Source organism: Chiloscyllium punctatum, chromosome 8 (genome assembly GCF_047496795.1).
Source record: "Chiloscyllium punctatum isolate Juve2018m chromosome 8, sChiPun1.3, whole genome shotgun sequence".
Classification (NCBI taxonomy): domain Eukaryota; kingdom Metazoa; phylum Chordata; class Chondrichthyes; order Orectolobiformes; family Hemiscylliidae; genus Chiloscyllium; species Chiloscyllium punctatum.
The window spans coordinates 89,763,872-89,787,939 of NC_092746.1; the positions used below are offsets into that span (position 1 = coordinate 89,763,872).

At 40.3% G+C, this 24,068-nt stretch overlaps 1 protein-coding gene across 8 annotated transcripts in view; it reads right to left on the minus strand.

Moving 5' to 3' along the window:
- Nucleotides 1–24,068, minus strand: part of mpp7a (MAGUK p55 scaffold protein 7a) — a 431,085-nt gene that overhangs the window by 13,151 nt on the left and 393,866 nt on the right. For all 8 annotated transcript variants that reach the window (XM_072576030.1, XM_072576036.1, XM_072576032.1 and 5 more), the window contains 4 exons: nucleotides 20,184–20,264; nucleotides 13,373–13,466; nucleotides 12,764–12,872; nucleotides 515–658 (listed from right to left, as the gene is read on the minus strand). In XM_072576030.1, coding sequence (XP_072432131.1) covers nucleotides 515–658; nucleotides 12,764–12,872; nucleotides 13,373–13,466; nucleotides 20,184–20,264 — 428 coding nt within the window. The remainder of the gene's footprint in view (nucleotides 1–514; nucleotides 659–12,763; nucleotides 12,873–13,372; nucleotides 13,467–20,183; nucleotides 20,265–24,068) is intronic.

Sequence of the window (24,068 nt, forward strand, 5' to 3'; positions counted from 1 at the left end):
AGAATGCACTCTGTTTGTTTCAAATAGGTTCATGTTCCACCAGTGAGAATTTTACATTCTTCTATTGTCCAAGAATCCCTGGAGCATTAGAAAATTGATATTCAAGTGGCTAAGGTACACTTTTACTTCTGGAAATGCTGTCCTCGTACAACTAAGCAGACATCTCATTGAAGAATAGCTGTTAAGAGTCTAATGGAAACCATCCCTCAGTGGACATGAATCTGGCTACAAGTTTGCTACCAGTCTAACCGCACACACCATAAAGACAACTTCAAAAACTTCAAATCTTTCATTTGTGTATTCTCTTCACTTTGAGAGCACAGATACATTGTAAAGATAGTTTATTGGGAGATGTACACATGTTTTCTGGGTCACCCAAAAATGAACAGCAGAATCAATTCCATCACTCCATATTTACCCAAAACAAACAAATATATGAATGAAAACTTTATACTCATCTGAAACAGTTTTGATTATAAAAAGTTTTCCTGTCTATATAAACTGCAAAACATACCGTGAATGGTTTGGCAGAGCCTTTGTCATCTTTGCTTGAAATGATTTTTGCATTCTTTCTGGTTTCTCTGAGGCGTTCAAGTGATGGTGGCTTGATGAATATTACATATGGTTTAAATTCCAATGTCCTCAGATGTTTTATTGTCTGAAACATTTAAGTAGTGTAATGTTGTTTTACTTCTCAGCAGATCAGGTTGCATTCATATTGAAAAGTTATGTTGACCTCTAACATGCTACAAACAAATACATTGTACAACTAAAGTGACTTAATCACATCTCACTGATTTCTGAAGAAGTATAGAAAGGTTTTTATTTGCAGAACCATTGCAAAAATGTTTTTTTTATTTGTTCTGACAATATGGACGATGTTAGCAAAGCTGTGATTAGTACACATCTTTTGTTTCCCAGAGATCATGGTCGAGGTTGCTCCAGAGGATATTTATTAGAGTCAATGACATGCAATGTAACTAGAATCAAATCAGCAAAGGAGCGAGATTCCTTCTCTGATGGTAATTTATGAGCCACTTGGGTTTTTATGACAATCTGTCTACATTTGTAATCATTTTCTGTGCACGAGCTCAGAAATTACCCTCCTCTGCTTCGCCAATGTCCACAGGAATGTAGAGATCTCTCTTAAACCATTATTTATTAACAGTTAAATTCCCAGGACACACTGCATAATCTTTTTGTTGTGCTGTCATCAATAGCATTCAATTGCAAACAAAAGAATGCTTCATTCTCAGTTGACAGCAGTTTCAGTGTTAGTTATTTGCTATTACAGACCAATGTTTAAGAAATTTCTTTAAGGATGCAGACACTGACAGGTGACAAGCATATGCCACAGCATCCTCAAATTAAGTATAGTTCAGAAAAATGAATCCTACATTGTTGAGGGTTTAGCACCTGTCAACCACTCAAACTTTTCTGAAGAAACTGCCTCTCTCACATTTTAGAGGCATGCTCTAATTCCTACATCTGGCGTCAAGAGAATACAGTGAGCGACTTCACACATAAATTTATCAGCTTCCTTCGCAAGTGACTAAACAACATTCCAGAAGTTAGGCCTAGGATGCATCTGGCTTAGTCTGTGACAATGGTAGTGCTCATCTATTCACCCTATTCAGTCAAAACAACACTCTAGAAAGTTTCAGTTCCAAGCCATTGCCAGATGGTGTGTCACGGTGTTCCTGTTGCTTCACATTTCTTCGAGCTTGGAGGTATAGGTGGTAAACTACTGTCTATAATGCAATAATAAATGATTTGAATAAGTCTCTAATGATGGCCTTAGTTTTTAGGTAGAATTGATGACTGTGATGGTTGAGTGCAGAAAACATTAGCTTTCACAGTCATTTCTCCACTGACACCAACTGCAATCTGTCTGCACATGCATAAATGCACTGCAGTCCATGTAAACTGCCAACAACTGGAAAGCACTGCACTGATAAGAATATAACCTCTAATGTATTTTCTCTGTTAAGAATAGTTAAGAAAGTTGCACTTCACGAATGAACTGGAACTAGATTTTTCAATGGTGTACTAAGCTATATCTACTACTGAAGAACCACTTCGCATTATATTTTTGTAATTTCAATTTTTTTTGCCATTCTAAAAAGGAAAGAGCATTTTTTGAAAAAATAATAAAGTTTATATCTCAGCTTCTAATGTGTGTATACTAATTAATGTTAATTTTTGTAAATTTTATAAACATGATCAATAAGTTCATTTTATTTTTTGGATTGTTGCCTGAGTGAGTTCTTCAATGTGATTGGCTTCCGACTTTGCTTGATTACATCATTATTGTTGGACACCTGGGGATCCCTTTGATTTGGTGCCAGATTCAAATTCATGCAAGGAAAAGGGAAATCCATGCCACAGAGATCGTCAATCATTGCAGGCGCATTATTTGAGGTCATAGTTAAGTCCCATCATTTCACCATTGTCTGCAAATACCAAGATTATGGGTGGTGGCTGAGGGTGTTGCAGTTATGAATAATCTTAACTTCCCTCATCCTTTGAGCAGCTAAGATTAGATTCTTACTCCTATTTTTTTTTCAAATCTGTTATTTCCATTACATTCATTTTGAGGGACTACAGGACTATACTGTTTTCGCGGTATGACTTCTGTGAATTTTCCACCCTTGTGCATGCCAGCTCCTGTAGCCAGACTATACTTGACAAGGGATGTCTGGGTTCTGCTGGATTAGTGACGCCGACAAATTTTACTGCTCTCTGAAGTGGTTTTCACTCATCAGCATAAATGAAACATACAACACAAGACTTTGAGTAGTACAGTCAAAATATCCTCCAGGATTACCAATTAGTTCATTAGAACAGCAAATTGTCTCTCTCGGCACACCCACCCATGACTGAATGTTTTGTCCCTATTGGGAGCGGGCACTTAGGCAAGCTGGCATGAATAGTCCGAGCATTAGCTTGCAGGCCAGTTCTCTGTCTCTATGCTGCCAAGAGATGCATGCAAGCATTTTTGAGAAAGCAGGATGGGCTACCTGCCTGCAAATGTCAAGATTATTTATTTCATTCTTTGATGGGACATAGGCACTGTTGGCAAGGCCAGCATTTCGTCCTCATTTCTAATCGCCTTAGGAAGATCATGGTGAACTCCCTTCTTTAACGTCTGCAGTCCATTTTGTGTTGGCACATCTACAGTGAAAGATTGGCAAAATAGTTCCAAGTCAGGATGGTATGTGGCTTGGAGAAGAATTTACAAATGGTGGTGTTCCCATGCATCTACTGCCCATGTTCTCTGAGATGATGATAATAGGTTGCAGGTTTGTCAAAGCAGCTTTGAGGAGTTGCTGTAAGCATCTTGTAGACACTGCTGCCACTCTGCATCAATTGTGGAGGAAGTGCATGTTGAAGGAAGTGGATGGGGTGCCAATCAAGCGGGCCACTTTACCCAGAGGCCATGTTTACTGACATTAACACATATGCACTGTATACACTTTAGATCACACGTGTGCAGATTTCAGAGGGGGACTTGGCTGGAGAAGTGGGAGAAAGATCAGAATGGGGTGGGGGGGAAGTAAAGATCAGGATGGGATGGGGGAAAGAGATTAGGATGGGGAAGGTGGAACAGAGTGCAATCTGGGAGAGAACCAGAGAGACGGAGGTGGGTAACAGACCTGGCGAGAGGGGTGTGGTGTGCTGCGAGTGAAATGAAGGGCCCAGAAGCTGGGGTAGTGTGGAAGGGAAATATGCCAGAACGTTGTAATCCCATCCCAGTGACTGACAAAAGTCACGGCTGCCCAAATTTCTAGGTCAGCGACTCTTTACAAGGAACAAAGGGGACATCTCTCATCCTCGACATATAAATGCATCTAGGATGCAACTGATGCCATTTTCCCTAGATCACAGCTCTTCATATTGTTCCACCAAGAAGAGGGCAGCCCAGCAGCTCGGACAGTGGAATTCACCACTATCACTAACTTCCTGCACATGCAGGGTGCTTTCAACTGCACCTATATTGCCCTATTGAGAATGCCCTATTACTAACCTGCATGGCTGTTAACAGTAAAGATTTCCACCCATCAATGACCACTGATACCCAATTCTGGAGGTCAGTGCCAGATATCTTGGGAGTTACCATGACGTTTACACACTAAAATCGTCACAGGGTCCGGCCTGCTGTATTCGTTCTCTGGACATAGAGGGATGGCTGCTTGGAGACCAGGGTTCTCCTCTCCAAATATAGCTCATGACAAATTTCTGAAACCCTCAGTTGCTAAATGAAGATACACATTTCCACGACTAGGGCCATAGAGGAACAGAGCTGAAAATGTGTTGCTGGAAAAGCGCAGCAGGTCAGGCAGCATCCAAGGAGCAGGAGACTCGATGTTTCGGGCATGAGCCCTTCTTCAGGAAGCATCCCTGAAGAAGGGCTCATGCTCGAAACGTCGATTCTCCTGCTCCTTGGATGCTGCCTGACCTGCTGCGCTTTTCCAGCAACACATTTTCAGCTCTGATCTCCAGCATCTGCAGTCCTCACTTTCTCCCCATAGAGGAACAGAGCACAGATCTCCTGAAAATGAAGCCTTGATTCCAGGACTGCTCCAGCAGGGCCTTGAAGTTTGCTCAGAAACTGTCCTACATTATTATGAACACAATTGGAGCTGATAGTAGGTAGGGAAGTGTCCTGAATGCAGAATAAATGAGAGAATTGACAGCAATTTGCTGAGGATGAAAATTAAGGTGAGGGCAGGGATCAGGACATTGAATGGGAGGAACACATGAGATGCCAAGACAGCAATGTATTGGGCCTGAGAAGCCAGAGATAATTTTACTGAAACCAGCTTGCACCACAAATGAGCAGAGTCTGGATTTCCTTCAACAGTTTTAACATTCTGTTGGGGATATGGCAAACAGGCCCTGCTGATTCCACTTTCAAGTATCTGCACATTACATGCTCTATTGAGCATTAATAATAAACCAGCAGTGAACTGAAGAGGAGCCGCCATATGGTAGTGAACCAGCACCACACAGTGCTCAGGTTAGGTAGTTCTTAAGGCTTCAGTCAGCAAATCATATCCAAGTGTGGAACAGTGAATTTTTTTAACGGTAGCCAGTACGTTGAGTGGAATGTTGAGACATCTACTTCTGTCCCATCTATCATTGGTTAGCATTCAATATTTCAGAATGTGTGTTGATTGCTAAACTGCTGTGAAACACTTTAGCATCCTGTAGGACAAAGTCAATCCTGAGAGAGGCAGCACTTGGTGCTTCAATGGAGAATGGAAATGTGAGTTGTCCATTGTACACCATCCAGCCAAGAGCTACTCTCTTGGAAAGCTGATATAGAGAGTGAACCTTTTCATCCAGAGATGTATGGAATCATCAGTCAAGATCAGTGCAATGGTCAGAGCAGAATGGCATGTGCCAAGCTGCAACAAAGTGTAACTGAAGTCATCAATATTACTTTTCAACCAACATTGACGTCAAAGTTACCTGCAATCAAGGAGATGATTGCTTATGAGGAAAGAAGTGGCAATGTTGGCCATTACAACTTCTTTCATCCTTGGAATGTCTAAAGAGGTTGCTCATCTCTTACAAGGGTGTGAGACTTAGTCAGGTCTAAAAGTGACAAAGACACTAGGGCAAACATTTGAACTGGAGATACAGTTATAAAAGTGCAAGGTTATTTACAGTGATGTTCCACCTGTGCAACCTGTGTTCTCAGAATGTTTCTTTTAATCTCTGTCTAAATGCAGTCTCAACATCTGCAGCTGGGATAGGCAGTACCTGCTCAGTAGTTGGCCCTGTTGTTGGGAATGTTGGATGGTCATATCCAGAGGCATTCAGACCTAGAGGGCCCAGGCCTACTGAAAATGTCCTGCTCTGATGCAGGGTCCCCTTCCTCGGCTAGACTTTCAGGGACTGGGCATTTCCGAAGAGTACGGAGAGGAAGCTGATGGGAATCTTCCGTATGGGTTCTCCTTTTGAGTGCATGCCAAGATGTACATGTTTCCCTCAGAAGAAGGGGCATCTGGAGTGAGGTTAAAGTCCTCCTACCCCTCTTTAAGTACCTAAAGCTAGAGTGATAGTGTGCAGGTCCATATAGAGATGCTGTATGCATGGCAGTCACCACACTGTCCATGGAGTACGGAGTCACCCAGAACGTACTCATGTCAGACAAAGCAAGGTGCTGATAATCGATCTAACTTATCAGCTTCCCCGAACAAACCTTCCACTCTTCCTGTATCATCCTGTGCATTTTGGCAAAGTTATTAATCGACACAATGGGGCTGAGCACATCTCCAGCTGTCCTCAGTGCCAGAGACCGAGGGCATTTCTTCGTTGGTGAGTTCTGGAGACATGTCAGTGAAGTGCCCACCAGATTGTACTGCTGAACCTATTCTAGAAATAGAATCCACTGAAGTGAAAGTCACTGAAGTACAGGAAGGTGCAGGTAAAAGCCTTGCCAGTGCATCTCCTAAGGATTCAGCGGCTTCCCTCCAAGGGATGGAACTGGACCTGAGGGTCTCTGCCACAGGGCTTTTCTGAGCAGAGGGTTGCTGGGTGCCATTAGTATCTGCATAAGAGAAAAGGGGGTCTGGTTGTGTACAAGGGATAAAAGCTTGTATCAATTAATAATGAGTTAGCACTAATGCTATTAGGAGAGCAGCACACCAAGGCAGAGCACGTTGAAGCTTAATGAATTAGATGACCATCCACGTCAGTGATGCTCTCCTCCAGCTAACCCAAATATTTTATCTTCATGGAGAGGGAGGAAGCTGATATCTACCATCCCTGTGTCTCTGAGCCTGGTACTGTACCAATTTTCCTGCAATGAGACAAAAAGGCAATATTAATTTGACGCAAGTAAAAGAAAGAGCAGCCAGTGGTGAGAAAGGAGCAGGAGAGCTGGTGAAGTGTCCCAGTGTGTAAGTGAGGAGGGCAGGAATGGTTAGTAGTCTGAGAGGATGAGATGGGTGAGAGATGTTGAGTAGATATGATGTATGCAATAGTGAGAGTTGTAGTCCATGAATCTTGGTGAGATGTATGTGTAGGAGCAGAATTAGTGCGAATGTGAGGTGACAGAGAGAAGATGGTGGCCTTGCAGAGTGCAGAAGATCATAGATCTTTTTCTGCATGGCTGTACGTTCCTTTTTACCCAGAGCTGCATCGCACTGGGGCCATTATCTTGGTCTAGGCTGGCTATATCTGTTTGCGTTGCCTCCTATGCTGGTCCTCTCCACTCCCCAGTCCTCAGCACCTCCAGTTCTCTGTCCATGAAACAGGTAGCCCACTTGCTTTTTTGTGACATTTTCTTTGTGATACTGCTAGAGCACCAGTGTTAAGGACAGTTCCTGACTTTCAGAATCTGAAGTGCTGTGCAGCTAGGCTCTACTCACTGAAATGAATGGCATAAAGACCTGGCAGTGATGAGCACTTGTGTTTCTGCAGCCACATGATTGTAAGAGAAGGGTGTCGAACAGTGTGGTTGAATAATTAATGATTGTAGAAAAGTCACTGTGAGCCAAGGCAGACCAAGCACCATGAATCTCACTTGAAAAAAACTGACTGAAAATAGGAAAATTTTGCCCTTTGATTCTTTGCCGAGTACAAGCTAGCCGTGATTAAGATTATTGTTTCAATAATTCTAAAATTCCAGGAATGAGAGAGTTGGTCTAGTTTACATAGACACCTACTATTGGAAACTGCATAAAGAACACCAATGCAAATTTAAATAAAAACAGAATGCAGTAATTACATGGATATTTAATCAATTCTTAAAAAGAGAACATACTGGTTGACATTTCAGATAGGTATCAGAACTAGCAAAGAACAGTCATCGAAGGTTTCTGCCATTTCAGATGCTGACAAATGTGCATTTCCTGTTTTCATGGTTTCTCTTCCTAATTTGGCAGACTTGACTACGCATGTCATTTTACACAGCTTTTCCAGTATTGAAAGGCATAGTGAATTTAATGTTCCACTATGTCTTAAAAAAAGGAAGCAGAAATCACCTCATTATAACTTGGGAAAAGCCTCACAAACTGTAGCAATTTCGTTTTTGCTATTTTTAAACTGTCACCAGTAAAGACAGCAAGATTGTTTAAATTTCTTGGTTGACCTATGTTCAAACACATTTATACCACATTATCTATAATAAAAAAAAGGTGGCTGGAAACTTGTTTTGCATTTTTCACAAAGAACACACACAGACAAAGTGAAATGTTTTGGAGGTAGAACAAATCAAACTGATATTCAGGTTATACGTACTGTAGAGTGCGGGCCAAGTGCAATATCACACTGGTTTGAATAGATCCCAATGTAAACTTTTCAAAGGCAGTTACATAGTTTATCAAATATGGATAGTACCCCAAGACTAAATACTAGTTCTGTAGCAATCATCTGAACATAAAGAATTCAAGTTCCAGTTAACCTGCCTCACGTATCTTGTGTATTTTAAAGTCAATGTTACACAAAATAATTAGCTGATTTACTCATGTTAGCAATAAGGTGGTAATTGAAAAGCAAGCTCATAGCCTCTCTAATAAGTCTCTGAAAGAATGTAATCTCTGCACTGTATGTAAAAAAAAGTCCAAAACACTGTTTGAAGGAAAACTGAAGACATTTTCAACAGTACTCATTCCTCACCACCTACTGTGTGACAACAGACAAAATCTGACAAAACAGAGAAATGAATGGCAGTTAATATATAAGTCCAATCAGTGTACTTTATTCATGAAATTCATAGATCTGGATTTTCCGGTTCATGGGGAAGCCACAGCGCTTGCCACTAACTTTGAAGGCAGTTACCCACAAAGAGCTAGGGAGCTCTGTGGCCTGAATTTCACCTTTCCTGATGATGCCAGCATCAACTCAAGCGAGTTTTTGGCTGTCCAGCAACAGTAATGTTAGCAGACTAAACAGCTGGTCACACTGAAGAGTGGAAGTGGACTAAAGATTAGGAAGGTAAAAGCTGAAATATCCCTTTTTTAAAAAAAAGACTCAATTTTCACAATAGAGAACTCTAGCATGTACAAAATAAGGTTAAAAAATCACACAACACCAGGTTATAGTTCAATAAACCTGTTGGGACTATAACCTGGTGTTGTGTGATTTTTAAATTTGTCCACCCCAGTCCAACACCGACACCTCCACATGACGTATAAAATAAATTTTTAAGAACAGAGTAGTCTTTCAGCAGCAATTGCGAACAAAGAATGCAGTTACAAAGCCAGTTACACCTCATTCAACAAGGCATAACATTTTCAAGGATTTTTATAAGTCAAATGAAACTAATAATATAGAATTAGAAGTATACATCAATTGAAGAGATTTGTAAAGATTTCATTGGTGGGGACTTTGGCAGCCCAATCTGTGGAGGAGTGAGAAATCACAGAGAACAGCTTCTGGTTTTCCATGTTTAACTACACCTGAATGGGTGCCAGAAGTTGCTTCATTTTCACAGTTGTAATGCCATCATTACAACCATAAAACCTGGCCATAGTTAAACACCTAAAATCGTTATACTATTGTTCTTTGGCATTCTAAACATTTTACTCCACTTTTCAAATTTTCGAATATATTCCAAACCCAATGAATTTAGAATACATGAAGTTTTAGTGCATTTTGCAAGTGTTAAACATTTGGGGGTAAAAATTTCTAATTTGGATTCAAACAGGAAATTGGACCCAAAGTATGATCAAAATTGTGCAGTTTATTAGGCACTTTTCTATGAAATTAATTGGCTGAATTACAAACTTAAAATCTATTATGAACCACAGTAAAGTCATCATAGTCCTACAAAACCATAGGATTGTTCTCTCATGAGATGACTGGTGGTAGTTTAACCTGAGGTCACCACACTTCAGGAAGACAGGTCGAGATGGAGAGTCCTTCATGGTAACCTCAACTGGCTTGAGAATTAAACCCACTCTATTGGCATTACTCTCAATCACAACTCAGCTGAGCTAACAGTTCTTTGTTCATGTTTCAATGAAAGTTATGATGTGGTCAGGAGCTGAGTGGACCTGATAGAACTGAAACTGGGCGTCACTGAGCAGTTTATTGCCACTCATGTCCCACAGTGCCTCATGGTTGACCAGTCTTGAGCTCTCAGATCTGTTCGATGGCTGTCTCATTCAGCACAGTGGTAGTACCACACAACACATAGTAATGTGAAGGTGGAACACATCAATGTGAAGGTGGAATTTTGTCTCCACAAAGGACTGTGCAGTGGTCACCCTTATTGATAATGCTATATACAGATGCATCTGCAGGCAGTTGGCAAAGATGAAGTATGATTTTCCCTCACCACCTGCTGCAGGCCCAGTCTAGCAGCTATATTCTTCTGGACTGAACTAGTTTGATCAGTGGTGCTGCCGCCAAGCCACTCTTGGTGGTGGATACTGAAATCTTCAACCCAGGGTACATTCTACTCCCATACCACCTTCAGTGCTCCCTCCAAGAGTTGTTCAACATGGTAGAGCACAGAGTCATCAGGTAAGTGAGGATATTTTATGGTAATCAAAAGCAGGTTTCCTTGTCCATGTTTGACCTGATACTGTGAGACTTCATGGGCCCAGAATCAACTCCCTTATGGAATGAGCTGCCAGAGGAAGTGGAGGAGGCTGGTACAATTACAACATTTAAAAGCATCTGGATGGGTATACGAATAGGAAGGGTTTAGCAGAATATGAATAGGAAGGCTTTAGTGGGATATAGGCCAATTTATGGTAAATGGGACTAGATTAATCTGGATATCTGATGGGCATGGATGAGTTGGATCATAGGGTCTGTTTCCATGCTGTACAGCTCTATGACTGTATACCACTGTCCCACCAACTCTGCTGAGTCTGTCGTGCCAGTGGGACATTGAGTGCAAGATGCGATTCCGTGAGTTTGACTATATCAGGCCGTTGCTTGATTAGTCTGTGAGACAGCTCTTTCAATTTTGGACTAGCCCCAGATGTCAGTAAAGAGGCACTCACAATGTTGGGATGTTCTTGCTGCTGTCATTTCCAGTGCCGAGCTCGATGCCAGATGGTCTGTTTAGTTTCATTTCTTTCTTTTTTGAGGCTTCCTTGCAATTGATACAACTTGAGTGGCTTGCTACGCCCTTTCAGAGTGGCATTAATAGCCAACCACATTGCTGTGGGTCTAGAGTCACATGCAGACTAGACTAAGAATAGCAGATTACCTTCTATGAAGGCCATTAGTGACCCAAACAGGGTTTTCCTGACACATCAACAGTGGATTCATGATCATTATTATACTTTTAATTCCAGATATTTATTGAGTTCAAATTCTACCATCTCCCATGGTGTGATTTGAACCCAGGTCCCAGAGCTTAATTAAAGTTTCTGGATTAATAGTCTACTGATAATACCATTAGGCCACTGCCTTTCTGTCGGAAACCAAATTAATATTTTTTAGATATGTTAACTGAAAAGAAATACTTTAAATTCATTCAATTCGTAATTAGTTCTTAGATTTTCAAATTGGAAATTCCAGTCATGGTTCAATTTAAATCATTCAATGTCAACTGTGTCAGTTCAGGTGAACTGTGCTGCCTTATATTTCTAAACAAGAAAATCCTAAAAATGTTTAACCCAAACAGGAGATAATGTGCATTATCTAGTAAAGGAATTAGTGAGAATGAAAATGAAGCCCCATAATTTTAACAGTAAACCCTCAGAAGCAAAAGGGAACCCTTGAAAATATCTGACAAAGAGAGCTTAAAAGAAAAACTCTGACTCCTTACATCGTGCCACGGGTGACAGCATTTGTAGTTGGTTTTCGTAGTCTTGCACACAAACACCAGATCAAGAGCAGCATGGTGGCTCAGTGGTTACCACTGCTGTCTTACAGCACCAAAGACCTGGGTGCGATTCCACCCTCGGGTGACTGTGTGGAGTTTGCACGTTCTCCCAGTGTCTGCGTGGGTTTCCACCAAGTGCTCTGGTTTCCTCTCAGTCCCCACATGTTAGGTGGATTGGCCATGGTAAATTGCATATGGTGTTCAGGGATGTATATGTTAGGTACATTAGCCATGGGAAATGCAGGGTTACAGGGGGGAAAAAAAGTCTAGAGGGATAGGTATGGATGGAATGCTCTTCAGAGGGTCAGTGTGGACTTGTTGGGCCAAATGGCTTGTTTCCATACTGCAGGGTTTCTATGAATCTTAGCCATACTACTTAAAGATTCTCATCCATAAGGAAAAATGAAACTTTAAGGGAATATTATTTTAGATTGTTCAACCTGCTCATGAGTAATGAATAGTTGGAGTATTTACCATATTAAAGACAACTGGAAGCTGGTCATGTGACTTCCATCTTGGCTTATAAATAGCACATGGCAATAAGAAACAAAAAGGATTCAGAATATGGGGGAAAAAAAAACAATAGTATTTTAGCCTCTGGGAGGATTGACATGCTTTCATGTGCTTAAGAATTGAGAGATTTTTTTTGAACAAGCTAAGTCAATTACGTAGTTGACTAAATATGAGAGAGACTAACTTAATGCACCTTGAGAAGACATTGCTCACGGCTTAAGTTACCCTCTTTTAGTTGGGTTAGAAGAGATTATAGAAGATTAAAATGCTCATCAGAACTTTTATTTACTGCAACAAGTTACAGTAGAGCAAGTAAATTACTGTATAAAGGAAACATACTGGGGTTCAAAGAGCTAAAGTCAATAGTATTTAAAGTCAATATTATAAATTAGTATGAGCTTAGAAATTCATGAAGATTAACAAACCAAAAGATCTTCAGCCTTTACTTACATGACATTGTACATCCAACAGGCACACTTTATTCTTAGCCAATACATGTCGAATAGAATCTATACTTGTTCCATACAAATTCCCTCTGTATTCTCCATGTTCAATGAATCTGGAGAAAATAACAAGCAGAAGAAAATAGGTCAACTGTTGAACTATACACAAAAAAACTATTCTTATTAAAATGTTGAAACTATACATAATGCACGTAGACAGGCCATTTAGAGTAACAAAATGCCTTTAGTTATTTGATGTCAATGCAATAAGTTCAAATAAAATCTGCAGCATGAACAGAAAATACACTGTACAACTAAGCAATACAATGCTTCTTCAAATATACATCAAAACTTCATAGAACAGATCAAAATATTTCTAATATTCACTTATTAGGTTTTGAATGCATGGCACCAGTTTATGACATGAAGAACACAGTTATGCCAAGTTTAAGAGTCTGATAACAGAATAAAACAGTAACATTTCGCTCCCTGAGCAACTTGCCGATCTGATTTCCCAAGTAACCTATTGTTCATATATTCCGATACTTTTCATCACTGCATCTGAAACTTTCCAGATGTGTTGGCATGAAACAGAGTGTGCCATTTTTCAACTTACTTGTTATTTTGTACATCTGTCTCAAACAAGTGCTTGGAAATAAAATGATATTCCACTCCGTCAGTTTCCTGGCTTCTTTTTGGCCTTGTTGTATCTGTGGATGACAAAACATAAAAATAAACATTTTTAGCACTGCCAATATTCAGCTGGCTGTTTAAAATTAGTTTAAAGTATCAGACTAGATATTATTTGCTTTTAAAGAAGCTAAAAGTGTAACCTAAGCAACAAGTTTCTAACTTTTTTCTGTTTTATTGGAACATTTGGCAATCAGGCCTGTCTGCAGAAACATAATTTAAGCACTTGAAAATTTCTGAATGTTGTATCCAGAGAGTTTCTAAATTAAAATAAATTACAAAAGACATATTGCCTTATAAAATCCAGCATTATTCCTACTGCTATTAGAAAACCTAGCTATGTTAAGTTGTTTAATTTTAATGTTACCACCAATGTTACTATTCAGAAATATGGCAAACTATCATTTTATTTGTCAGCATCGTTCACTTTAAAGCCAAGCTGTGAGGCATTGGAATGGCATTTTATACAGTTGATTGAAAAGTTTTTTCCTGTAAAATTTATAAATGTCAGGATGGCTATGAAAATCTGACAAATCTGAAAATCTGGAAAAAAATGTATAATATTATACTTAGAAAGAAAAATAATTCACTGTGTAATCATTCCTCCACCTGAAGCCTATCCTTTGCTTAAACAATAAGAAGCTCTTCTTTTAAACATAGCAAGTGACACACAATTCATTAAAAAAAATTATTGCTGCTCCCACTGAACATCCCAAGTCTTCTAGGTTACATTTTTTGAAGTCACAGAGACAGTATTGCATTTCATTAAATATTTCATAAATTTTCTTGGCAAGTGTACCATGTTTTGATTAGAACTGGCTCCTGTATAAAATTATACAGGCTAACCCATTCTCCTGTGATTAACAGTACAGCTAGATAGTAACAAGAGGTGCAATGATAATGGAAAAAAAATGTCAGACTTGCACACGACATAGGGATTGTAAAATTTATGTCATAAAGCTCAAGAAAATCAAAATGATTTTTGGAATGGACCCTCATCTAAAGGTTGGCTGGAAGCTTTTAGGTTTTGATGAATTATTGTGCACAACAAATTTTCATTACACCATGGAAAAGTTGCAATTTTGTTCATCTCTGACTGGTTTCTTTTTACTGTTTTATCAATCAGTATCAGAAGTCTACCAGAAAAATAAATATCACTCCATCTAGCTTTTGCTCCGGAATTAAAAATGTGACATTACAAATTCACTCTTGGGATGGATCATAGTCTACAATTCTAATAAGTGGGAAATTTCACGATGGGATGACTGAGTTTCTTATCTTTCAGCAAATTCCTAAATGCTGTTAATCTCCTGCAATCAGAATAAAATTAATTAGGATCTTCTTGATTTTACCTGATGTTAAAAAATCTACATTCTTGTTGGCTTAATATTTATGAGCTATTAAACATGGATACATAACTACCATGGTTAACCAGTGACAAGAGAATAGTTTGCACACTTCTTATCCGCCAATTTAGTAGCTCTGTTTTAATTTGTACAGCAACTGATACATAAGGGTTGGCATGTTGATATGTATAAAGTGCATAAACTGTTTCTTTTAATGCATGGTGAGTGGGTGCTGACTGGGCCAGTATCTATTGTCCTGGAACAGGTGATGGTGTTCTGCCTTCTTGAACCAATGCAGTCTTTGTGCATAGTGACACCTGCAGTACTGCAAGGCAGGTGGTGCCAGGACTTGGACTCAGTTCCAAGTGAGGATAGTGAATGCTTGCCAGGGGTGGTGTTCCCATGCATCTTCTGTCCTTGTCCTTCAAGGTGGCAGAGACCCTGTAGATGATGCTGTAGTAGCCTTAGTGAGTGACTGAGCACATCTTCTAGATGGTACACATGTTGCCACTGTGTGTCAGTGGTGAAGGGAGTGAAAGCGGTCAATGAGTGGCAAATAAAATTATCTTTTTTGTACAGGGTAATGCTAAGCTTCTTGAATTTTGTTGCAGCTGCACCCACTCAGGCAAGTAGAGAGTATTCTATCAAATCCCCAACTGGTGCTTTGTCAATCATGGACAATGATGGAACAGGCAGGTTAATCCTTGTCCTTTTGACTACAGTAGTTATGTGTTTGGCCCTCTTCAATTTCTGGTCAACGTTAACACCCAGGATGGTGAAAGAGGGGTACTCAGTGACGCTAATGTCATTGAACATCATGGGAGATGATTAAATTCCCTCTTTTTCAAAATGGTCATTTTTTGGCATTTGTGTGGCATAACATTAGTTGCAAAATGTTAGCCTGTGCCTGGATATTGTCCAGGATTTTCTGCACACAAACATAGGCTTCTTTAAAGTCTGAGAATTCATGGATTGTGCAGGAGTGCATATCATGTAATCATCAGCAAAGACCTTCTCTCCTGATGTTATGATGTAGGCAAGGTCATTCAGTAAGTAGCCGAAGATGGTTCAGCCTAGGACATTACCCTGCAAAACTCCTGGGATTGGGATGACTGACCTCAAATAAATAATAATCCTGTTCTATTGCTAGGACTTCAACCAGCAATTGCTAGGACTTGAACAAGCTTTCTTCCACACTCCCTGCACCCCTTCTCCCACCAACCTCCCTACCTTTGAGCTGACTCCATGGGCTTAGGTTGTCACATGTGTTATGAGGGACCAAGAGGTTTGATAAATGGACATGTGGTGGTATAGAGCATGAGGGGCCAAAGGGGATGGATAGAGGGGTGTAGGTGGCAAAGTGGTATGGGGTAAAGGGGTGTGGTTACATGGCATCAGGCAGTATGTGTTGGCATAGAAAGTAAAAGGGTGAAAGCCAGAGGGATGAGATATACAACATAGGGAAATGCAGTGAGTTTCCAACAACCAAGTTATGAAAAAAAAAGTGGCCAAAAATCTGCTTTTCATGATGTCAGTTGAGAGATAAATATTATGCATGGCAATCTGAGAACTTCTCTGCTCGTCTTTGAATAGTGCCACAGAAGAGGAACAACACATTACCTAATGCCAGTAAACATCCCATTGTCATAGAACTATGCTATATAAGTGTCATATGGTTGATAGGATGACATTAAAGTGGTGTCAAGTGAGAGCAAACTAAAGCTCAGGTCAAAACCCATTAAAAGCAAGAGATCAGCCTCTTGCCAGGGAACCACAAGCACATCTTAATGAGTTAATTCACGAAATTGGCAGTGGTAGCTCAGCAGCAGCAAAACAGGATTCCACGACAATCTGAAACTTCATGGCCCACCACATCTCACACTTATTTTTTTTTAAAACATTCACTCGTGGGATGTGGTTGTTGCTGGCTGGCCAGCATTTATTGCTGGTCCCTAATCGCCCTTGAGAAGGTGGTGGTGAGCTGCCTTCTTGAACTCCTGCAGTCTGTGTGCTTCATCATTAGTATCAAGCCAGTGAGCTAATCCTAGTTCAAGATAGTATGTGAATGAATGAATGAATGATTTACTGTCATATATATTTTATAGTGAAATACAATAACATCCAGTGAAAATCTTTAATTAGTTGCCATAATCTGGCATCATTTTGGATAGTTTAATAGAGAAAATGAAAAGATATAGCTTAAATGAAAGTTCATCGAATGTTGAGCCAGCTCAGAAGAACCACCGCTTTACCAGACCCAATTAACATTGAAGCTGACAACCCTCAGTCGCTGGGCCAATTCACCTTCACTATTGCCTGCACCCAGCAAACCAATGTCAGAGATTATCGCCATGGTTGATGTTGCCTTGGTGTCTTCTCACCACTGCCAGCACTGGACCCAGCCAATGATAAAATTGATGATCCTCAGGCACCAAGTTTCACCATTGGGCTGACCTTGTTGATATCGCCTCGGCTTGCTCTTCTCTGCACTGGACCCGCTCGCAGGAGGGCATGATAAAAGTTGTACCAGGCACACCAAAAATGAGGTGCCCAACTTAGTGAAGTTACTAGATTAGATTAGATTACCTACAGTGTGAAAACAGGCCCTTTGGCCCGACCACACCGACCCTTCGAAGAGTAACCCACCCAGACCCACTGCCCTCTGACTAATGCACCTAACACTACGGGCAATTTAGCATGGCCAATTCACCTGACCTGCACATCTCTGGACTGTGGGAGAAAACCGGAGCCCCTGGACGAATCCCACGCAGACACGAGGAGAATGTGCACACTCCACACAGACAGTTGCCAGAGGCTGGAATCGAACCTGGGACCCTGGTGCTGAGAGGCAGCAGTGCTAACCACTGAGCCACCGTTATGTTCCAGCGTGACACGGGTCACTGGCAAACACAGTATGCTGTCGACAGAAGTAAGCAATTCCACAACCAATGGATCAATTTAATAATCAACAGTCACTATAAGTTACAGTCCTGACTGGTGGTGGACTATTGAGCACCTAACTGAAAATGAAAGCTCAGTGAACTTCCCATCCTCAATAATGGAGGGAGCCAGTCACCTGGGTGCAGTAAAACAAGGCTGAGGTATTTACTATCACTTTCAGCAGTAAGTGTTGAGAGATTGATCTGGCATCTCATATGCTGGTATTCAGTCAATTCAATTCACTCCAGGTAATATCAAGATCTGGCTGAGCACACTGCATACTGCTTAGCAAGGAAGATAGATCCTGATAACATATCAGCTGTAAATCTAAAGACTTATTCTCCAGAACTGGATTGATCATGAGTCAAGCTGTTTAAATACAACACTAGCACACTTTAAAAAAAAGGAAAAATCCAATCCTGCTAATTACTGTCCCATCATTTACTCTCAGAAATAGAAATGATGGATAATGTTACTCAGTTTACCAATAATCTACTGAATTACACTGTTTTAGTTCTGCCAGGACCACTCAGCTTCTACATTGTAACGACTCTGACCAGACATGAACAAAGAGCTTCATTCCAGAGGTGATAGGATTGTTATTGCCGTTGACATCAAAGCAGAATTTACCAAGTGTTGCAAGGAGGCCTAACAAATTGAAGTTTATGGGCATGAGGAAATGCTTCCACTGGCTGAGTAATTCCTGGGATGAAGGAAAATGATAAAGGTTGTTGGAGGAAAATCATTCCAGCCCCAGGAATTTCTGAAAGAATTCCTCAGTAGTATCTGAGGCAAAATAACCTCCTGTTGCTTCATCAATGAGTTCCCTCTGTCCTAATGGATAAGTGCAAATTCTTGCTGATGAATAATGCTGAGTTCTTTTTGCAACTTCCCAAATAATACCTGTGCCACACAAGTGTCAGCTAATGACCAGCTAAACATGAATTAATATTATGTGGAAGTGATGAGATTCTGTGGCACTAACATCATTGAATACCAACCATCAACATCAACACTGATCAACCACACAAATACTACAGCAGGTCAGAGGCTGCATATTCTGCAGACTCACTCCCTGATTCCTCAATTGCTTTATGTGAACTTCAGTTCACAAGTCACTCAGTGTGGCAGATTACTCTGTACTTATCTGAAAGAATGCTCGTCCAACATTACTCAAGAACCTCAATATCATCCAAAAGAAAGCAGTCCACTTAATTAACATTCCATTCACCAAATAAATCACTCTCTTCACCAATACAATGAAGCAGCAATGTACACCATCCACAAAGCACTACAGAGATAAGGCCCTTTTGATGGCACATTCCAAACAATTGACCTCAGTAGCTTTGAAGAACAAAGGCAGGAAATGTGTGCAAATACTACTACATGTAAGTCTTCTTCCAAGTCACTCATCATCCTGACTTGGAACTGTCATGGATCAAAACACAAACTCCCTCCCCAACAGCACTGTGCATATATCTATACCACAAGGACTGCAGTGATTTGAAAAGTTGCCGTATGTTGTAGACTGGTCCAGAGCAGAACAGCCTGCCCCCCGCGCCCCTATTCTCATCACCCCCCAAATATGGTAAGGAGATAGCCTAGACCCTAACCAAGTTTTATATTTATTTAAAGGCAAGTGTAAGGTGCTGTGCTCCAGATGTGATTTGATTGGTCCACCACCAGACATTAATCTAAAAATCACAATTGAAATACAAAAAAAAGTTACAGTAACTTTATTGAAATAATCAATATGATAATGTAATTGTCAATTTTTGCAAAAAAAAGCAGCATCCCATTAACACACTCTTTGGCAAAAATACAATTCAGCAAACCGCTATGATTCTCACAAACTGCTCTTTTGATTTTTAAAATGTCTAAGACTTCACTCTAGCAAGCGGCAACTCAAATGTTTAGTTCAGTAGCAGCAGAAACCTTCTCACTAACGGAAAGCAAAAGGAAAAGACTTCCTGGGGTTTTGTGAGCCCTGATCCTGCCTACTCACGATTCTTTTGTCTTAAAAAAGACGACTCCAGGAGAACTCAAAGCTGTTTACCAACTGCCTGTCTGGAGGAGACATTCTGGTACTACTTTGGCAACACCTCTCGGCAAGAGAAACAGCACAGAACATCTTGCCACACTTATCACCACCTTCTCAAAAGCAATGAGCAATGAGCAATTAGCAATGGGGTAATAAATGTTGGCCTTTCCAGTTATGCACACAGCCTGTGAATGAAGAAAAATGCATATAATATCGAGAATTGATAACAACACTGAGCGCCCAAACCAGGTATAAATAAATGTTGTTGACAAGACATTAACAGACTTTCCTGATCATAAAAGAAATTGAGTAAATGCAACTTTTTCAATCATTTTGACAATACTGTAATTGCTTGTTTTATATAAATAATACTAAACTTTTGTTTAAAATAGCAAGTGACTCTTACTCACATGGAACTGTTACACCATAGTGCTGTGAATCACTGATCAGCAATTTCCTTTTCAGCTCGTTCAGCCCAACTCCTGGAGGGCCTACAAAAGCAACCAGTGATATAAAATAAAACTCAAAACAACATTACTCAAGAAATATGAACTACCAATATTTCTTTGCTTAGGGTTCAATAGTAAGAAACTATAAAAGTCTTGATTAATACTTCTGTTTCATTCAAGTTCATAGTAAAACAGTTATAAATATCTCAGCAGTACTAGTATCTGATTTAGAATAAAGGTAAAAAGGTAAAGTCACCATAGTCTTTTTAGAGAGAGACGATTGGCAGTGATTTAACCCAAGGGTCACGCTACCTTAGGTGAGGGAAGAAGTGAGAAGAAAATTACTTTTTGGTAACCTCAACCCATGTGAGAATCACTCTGCACTGCAAACAGCATCCAGCCAACTGAGCCAGTAGTGTGTTAATCAAGCAGCCATTGGAGTGCTAAAATACTCTTACATATACATATATTTTAATTCTGATGTACTATGAAAAGTAAGTGAACAATTTTCTGAAATTAGAAATCTGTTCTTTGAACCAAGATCTGTGAGGTGCAGGACTTCCCTTTTGGCATAACGAATATTTCAATGATTACTTTTCCACACCCTGACCCACAACAAGCTCCAGTTAGCTGCTTTATCGAAGCAGCTTAAGTAATACCAAAGTGGATCAAACAACACAGCTCATAAACATAACTAACACATTTTCATTCATATATAACAAGTCTAACATCTTACTGAAAGCTAACAAACTTTTGCAAGATTTAAGCTCTTAGTGGCTCCTGGGCTGTGTGCAGAATAGTTCAATAATGTTCAGAAAAAGCTTGCCAGACAGCTTTACCGTTCCTTCCTTTATTCTTACAATATTCATCTCGCTCTTAAAAGTGCAGATTCAATCCCAAAGGACTACCAAAACAATGCAATGTTTAGCTGGTTCCTGATAGTCTTACATTCTGGGTAAAATGTAATGTAAAATTCTGAAACAGACAGACAGCAATGTAAACATTTTGAAACTCAGAGTACAAAGGAGGAATGACAATGTGCCCAGATGATGAGCCTCAGTGAGAATGCTGACATGTTTTCAGATAATGACTAATCTCTGCATTTACAACATCATCTGTTTTTATTTCAGATTCCAGTGCTCAGGAACATAAGAAAGCACAGAATTGGAAAAGATTCTGCAATACATCTGGCTGGTCCCAAAACTAGTACCTTTCAAATCCCTAAATCCCTCAAATATCTCTCTCTCTAATCCTTAATTATTTCCATAGGATCTAGTTCGACGGCCTCCCTGCGTAGTCCATTCCACATTCACTACCCTCTGGGTAAAGTAGTTAAATCTAAATTGACTTCTAAACTTGCGCTTCAAGAATCTTGCTCCTTTCAATGCTGTTACCATCAAGATGCTGCTTCTCCTTCAAATGAACTGTCATAATGTGCGCACTTTAAAAATTAATATGAAAAAGAGAGTGGCTTTCCCAGACTATACCATGCTGTGGAAGATAATTTAATTACATGATGTTCAAGCTATTATCTTGATGCTGACAACTACTTTTGACTCCGTTAGTTTTAGAAGAGAGACTTTTTAAAGAACTGATGCCAATGTCTAAATTCAGTCAAGGCATAAGATGATTGTAGAATTCCCTAAAACAGCAGAAAGGCTGCAACGAAGAAGTAATCTCATTATGAGTAGTTGGGCAGACTGTATAGCAAATCAATCCTCCCACTTTACGAATCCCAAATGGGCTGGACTACACATGTTCTTTATTTTTGCAATGGTTTGCAAACATAAGACAAACTGATTGCATTATGCAATGTTCATTATATTTTATAGTCTACATGTTGTCCACCAAATATTAAGACTGCATTGAACAAAATGTCACTTCATCTAAACCGTTTGTGTCTGTAGAAAGTAAAGGAGTACATATGACTAAGACAACAAGTGTTGTTCTGAATCTCAAGGGAATTTTGTATTTCACTGATCCCACTATGGCACTGGCATGTATACAGCAGACTGAAGCAGCTACTATTCAAAAAGCAAGCAAAGAGATTGCTTAAGAGAGCAACCTACATCACTGAACACAAATTTATACCTTGTGATAGACTTTTCCTACCTGATGTAAGACAGGCTTTCCTACATAGTGAACTATTTAACAGTGTATCGTCAAAAACCAGTGACAGTATTCCCATTGTCCAAATGTGTAAGCTTTAGATATTCATGCTTTAAATCTGAGATGATTCGACTTATCCATACTTAACTATACATTTATCCCTCTGTGTAACTACAGATGTCTCACCAATAGCAAATGTTTAGTAGAGTCATAGAGTTCGACAGCACAGAGACAGAGCCTTTGGCCCAAACTGGTCCATGCCAACCAAAATGCCCATTCACGCTAACCCCATTTCCCTGCACATTTTCCTTTCCTATCCATGTATTTGCCCAAATGCCTTTCAAATGTTGTTAGTGTACCCACCTCAACCACTTCTGCTCGCAGCTTATCCCATATGCATACCACCCTCTATGTAAAAGTTGCCCCTCAGGTTCCCTTTTACTCTTTCCCTTCTAACCTTAAACTGATACGTTCTAGTCCTCAATTCCCCAATCTTGGGAAAAAAAGACTGAGTGCATTCACCCTACCCATGCCTCTCATAATCTGAAACACATCTATAAAGATCCCCCCACTCCGTCTTTCAGTCTCCTAGGCTCAAAAGAAAAAAGTCCTCGCTTGTCCAACCTCTCCCTATAACTCAGACCATTGAGTCCAGTCAACATCCTTGTAAATTTCTTCTGCACTCTTTCCAGTTTAATAACATCCTTCCTGTAACAAGGTAACCAAACCTGAACACAATACTCCAAGTGTGGTCTCATCAATATCCTGTATAACTGCAACATAACTTCAAAGTTTGTGCGAAGATTTGTAGCTCGGGTGCTCGGTGTTGTGGTTCTGTTTGCCGAGCTGGGAATTTCTGGTGCAGACGTTTCGCCCCGTCGAGGTGACATCCTCAGTGCTTGGGAGCCTCCTGTGAAGCGCTTCTGTGATTTTTCCTCCACCATTTGTAGTGGTTTGAATCTGCCGCTTCCGGTTGTCAGTTCCAGCTGTCCGCTGCAGTGGTCGGTATATTGGGTCCAGGTTGATGTGCTTATTGATTGAGTCTGTGGATGAGTGTCAAGTCTCTAGGAATTCCCTGGCTGTTCTCTGTTTGGCTTGGCCTATAATAGTAGTGTTGTCCCAGTCGAACTCATGTTGCTTGTCCTCTGCGTGTGTGGATACTAAGAATAGCTGGTCGTGTCGTTTCATGGTTATCCTTAGTATCCACACACGCAGAGGACAAGCAACATGAGTTCGACTGGGACAACACTACTATTATAGGCCAAGCCAAACAGAGAACAGCCAGGGAATTCCTAGAGACTTGGCACTCATCCACAGATTCAATCAATAAGCACATTGACCTGGACCCTATATACCGATCACTGCAGCAGACAGCTGGAACTGACAACCGGAAGCGGCAGATTCAAACCACTACAAATGCCGGAGGAAAGATCACAGAAGTGCTTCACAGGTGGCTCCCAAGCACTGAGGATGTCACCTAGACAGGGGACGAAACGTCTGCACCAGAAATTCCCAGCTCGGCGAACAGAACTGCAACATAACTTCCCAACTTCTATACGCCTCCCTGAATGATGATGGCCAGTATGCCAAAAGCCTTCTTCACTGCCCTGTCTACCTGTGACTCAACTTTCAGAGAATGGTGAACCTGAACTCCAAAATCCCTTTGCTCCACTACACTCCTTCAGGCCCTATCATTCACCATAAAATCCTCCCTTGATTTGACTTTCCAAATGCAAG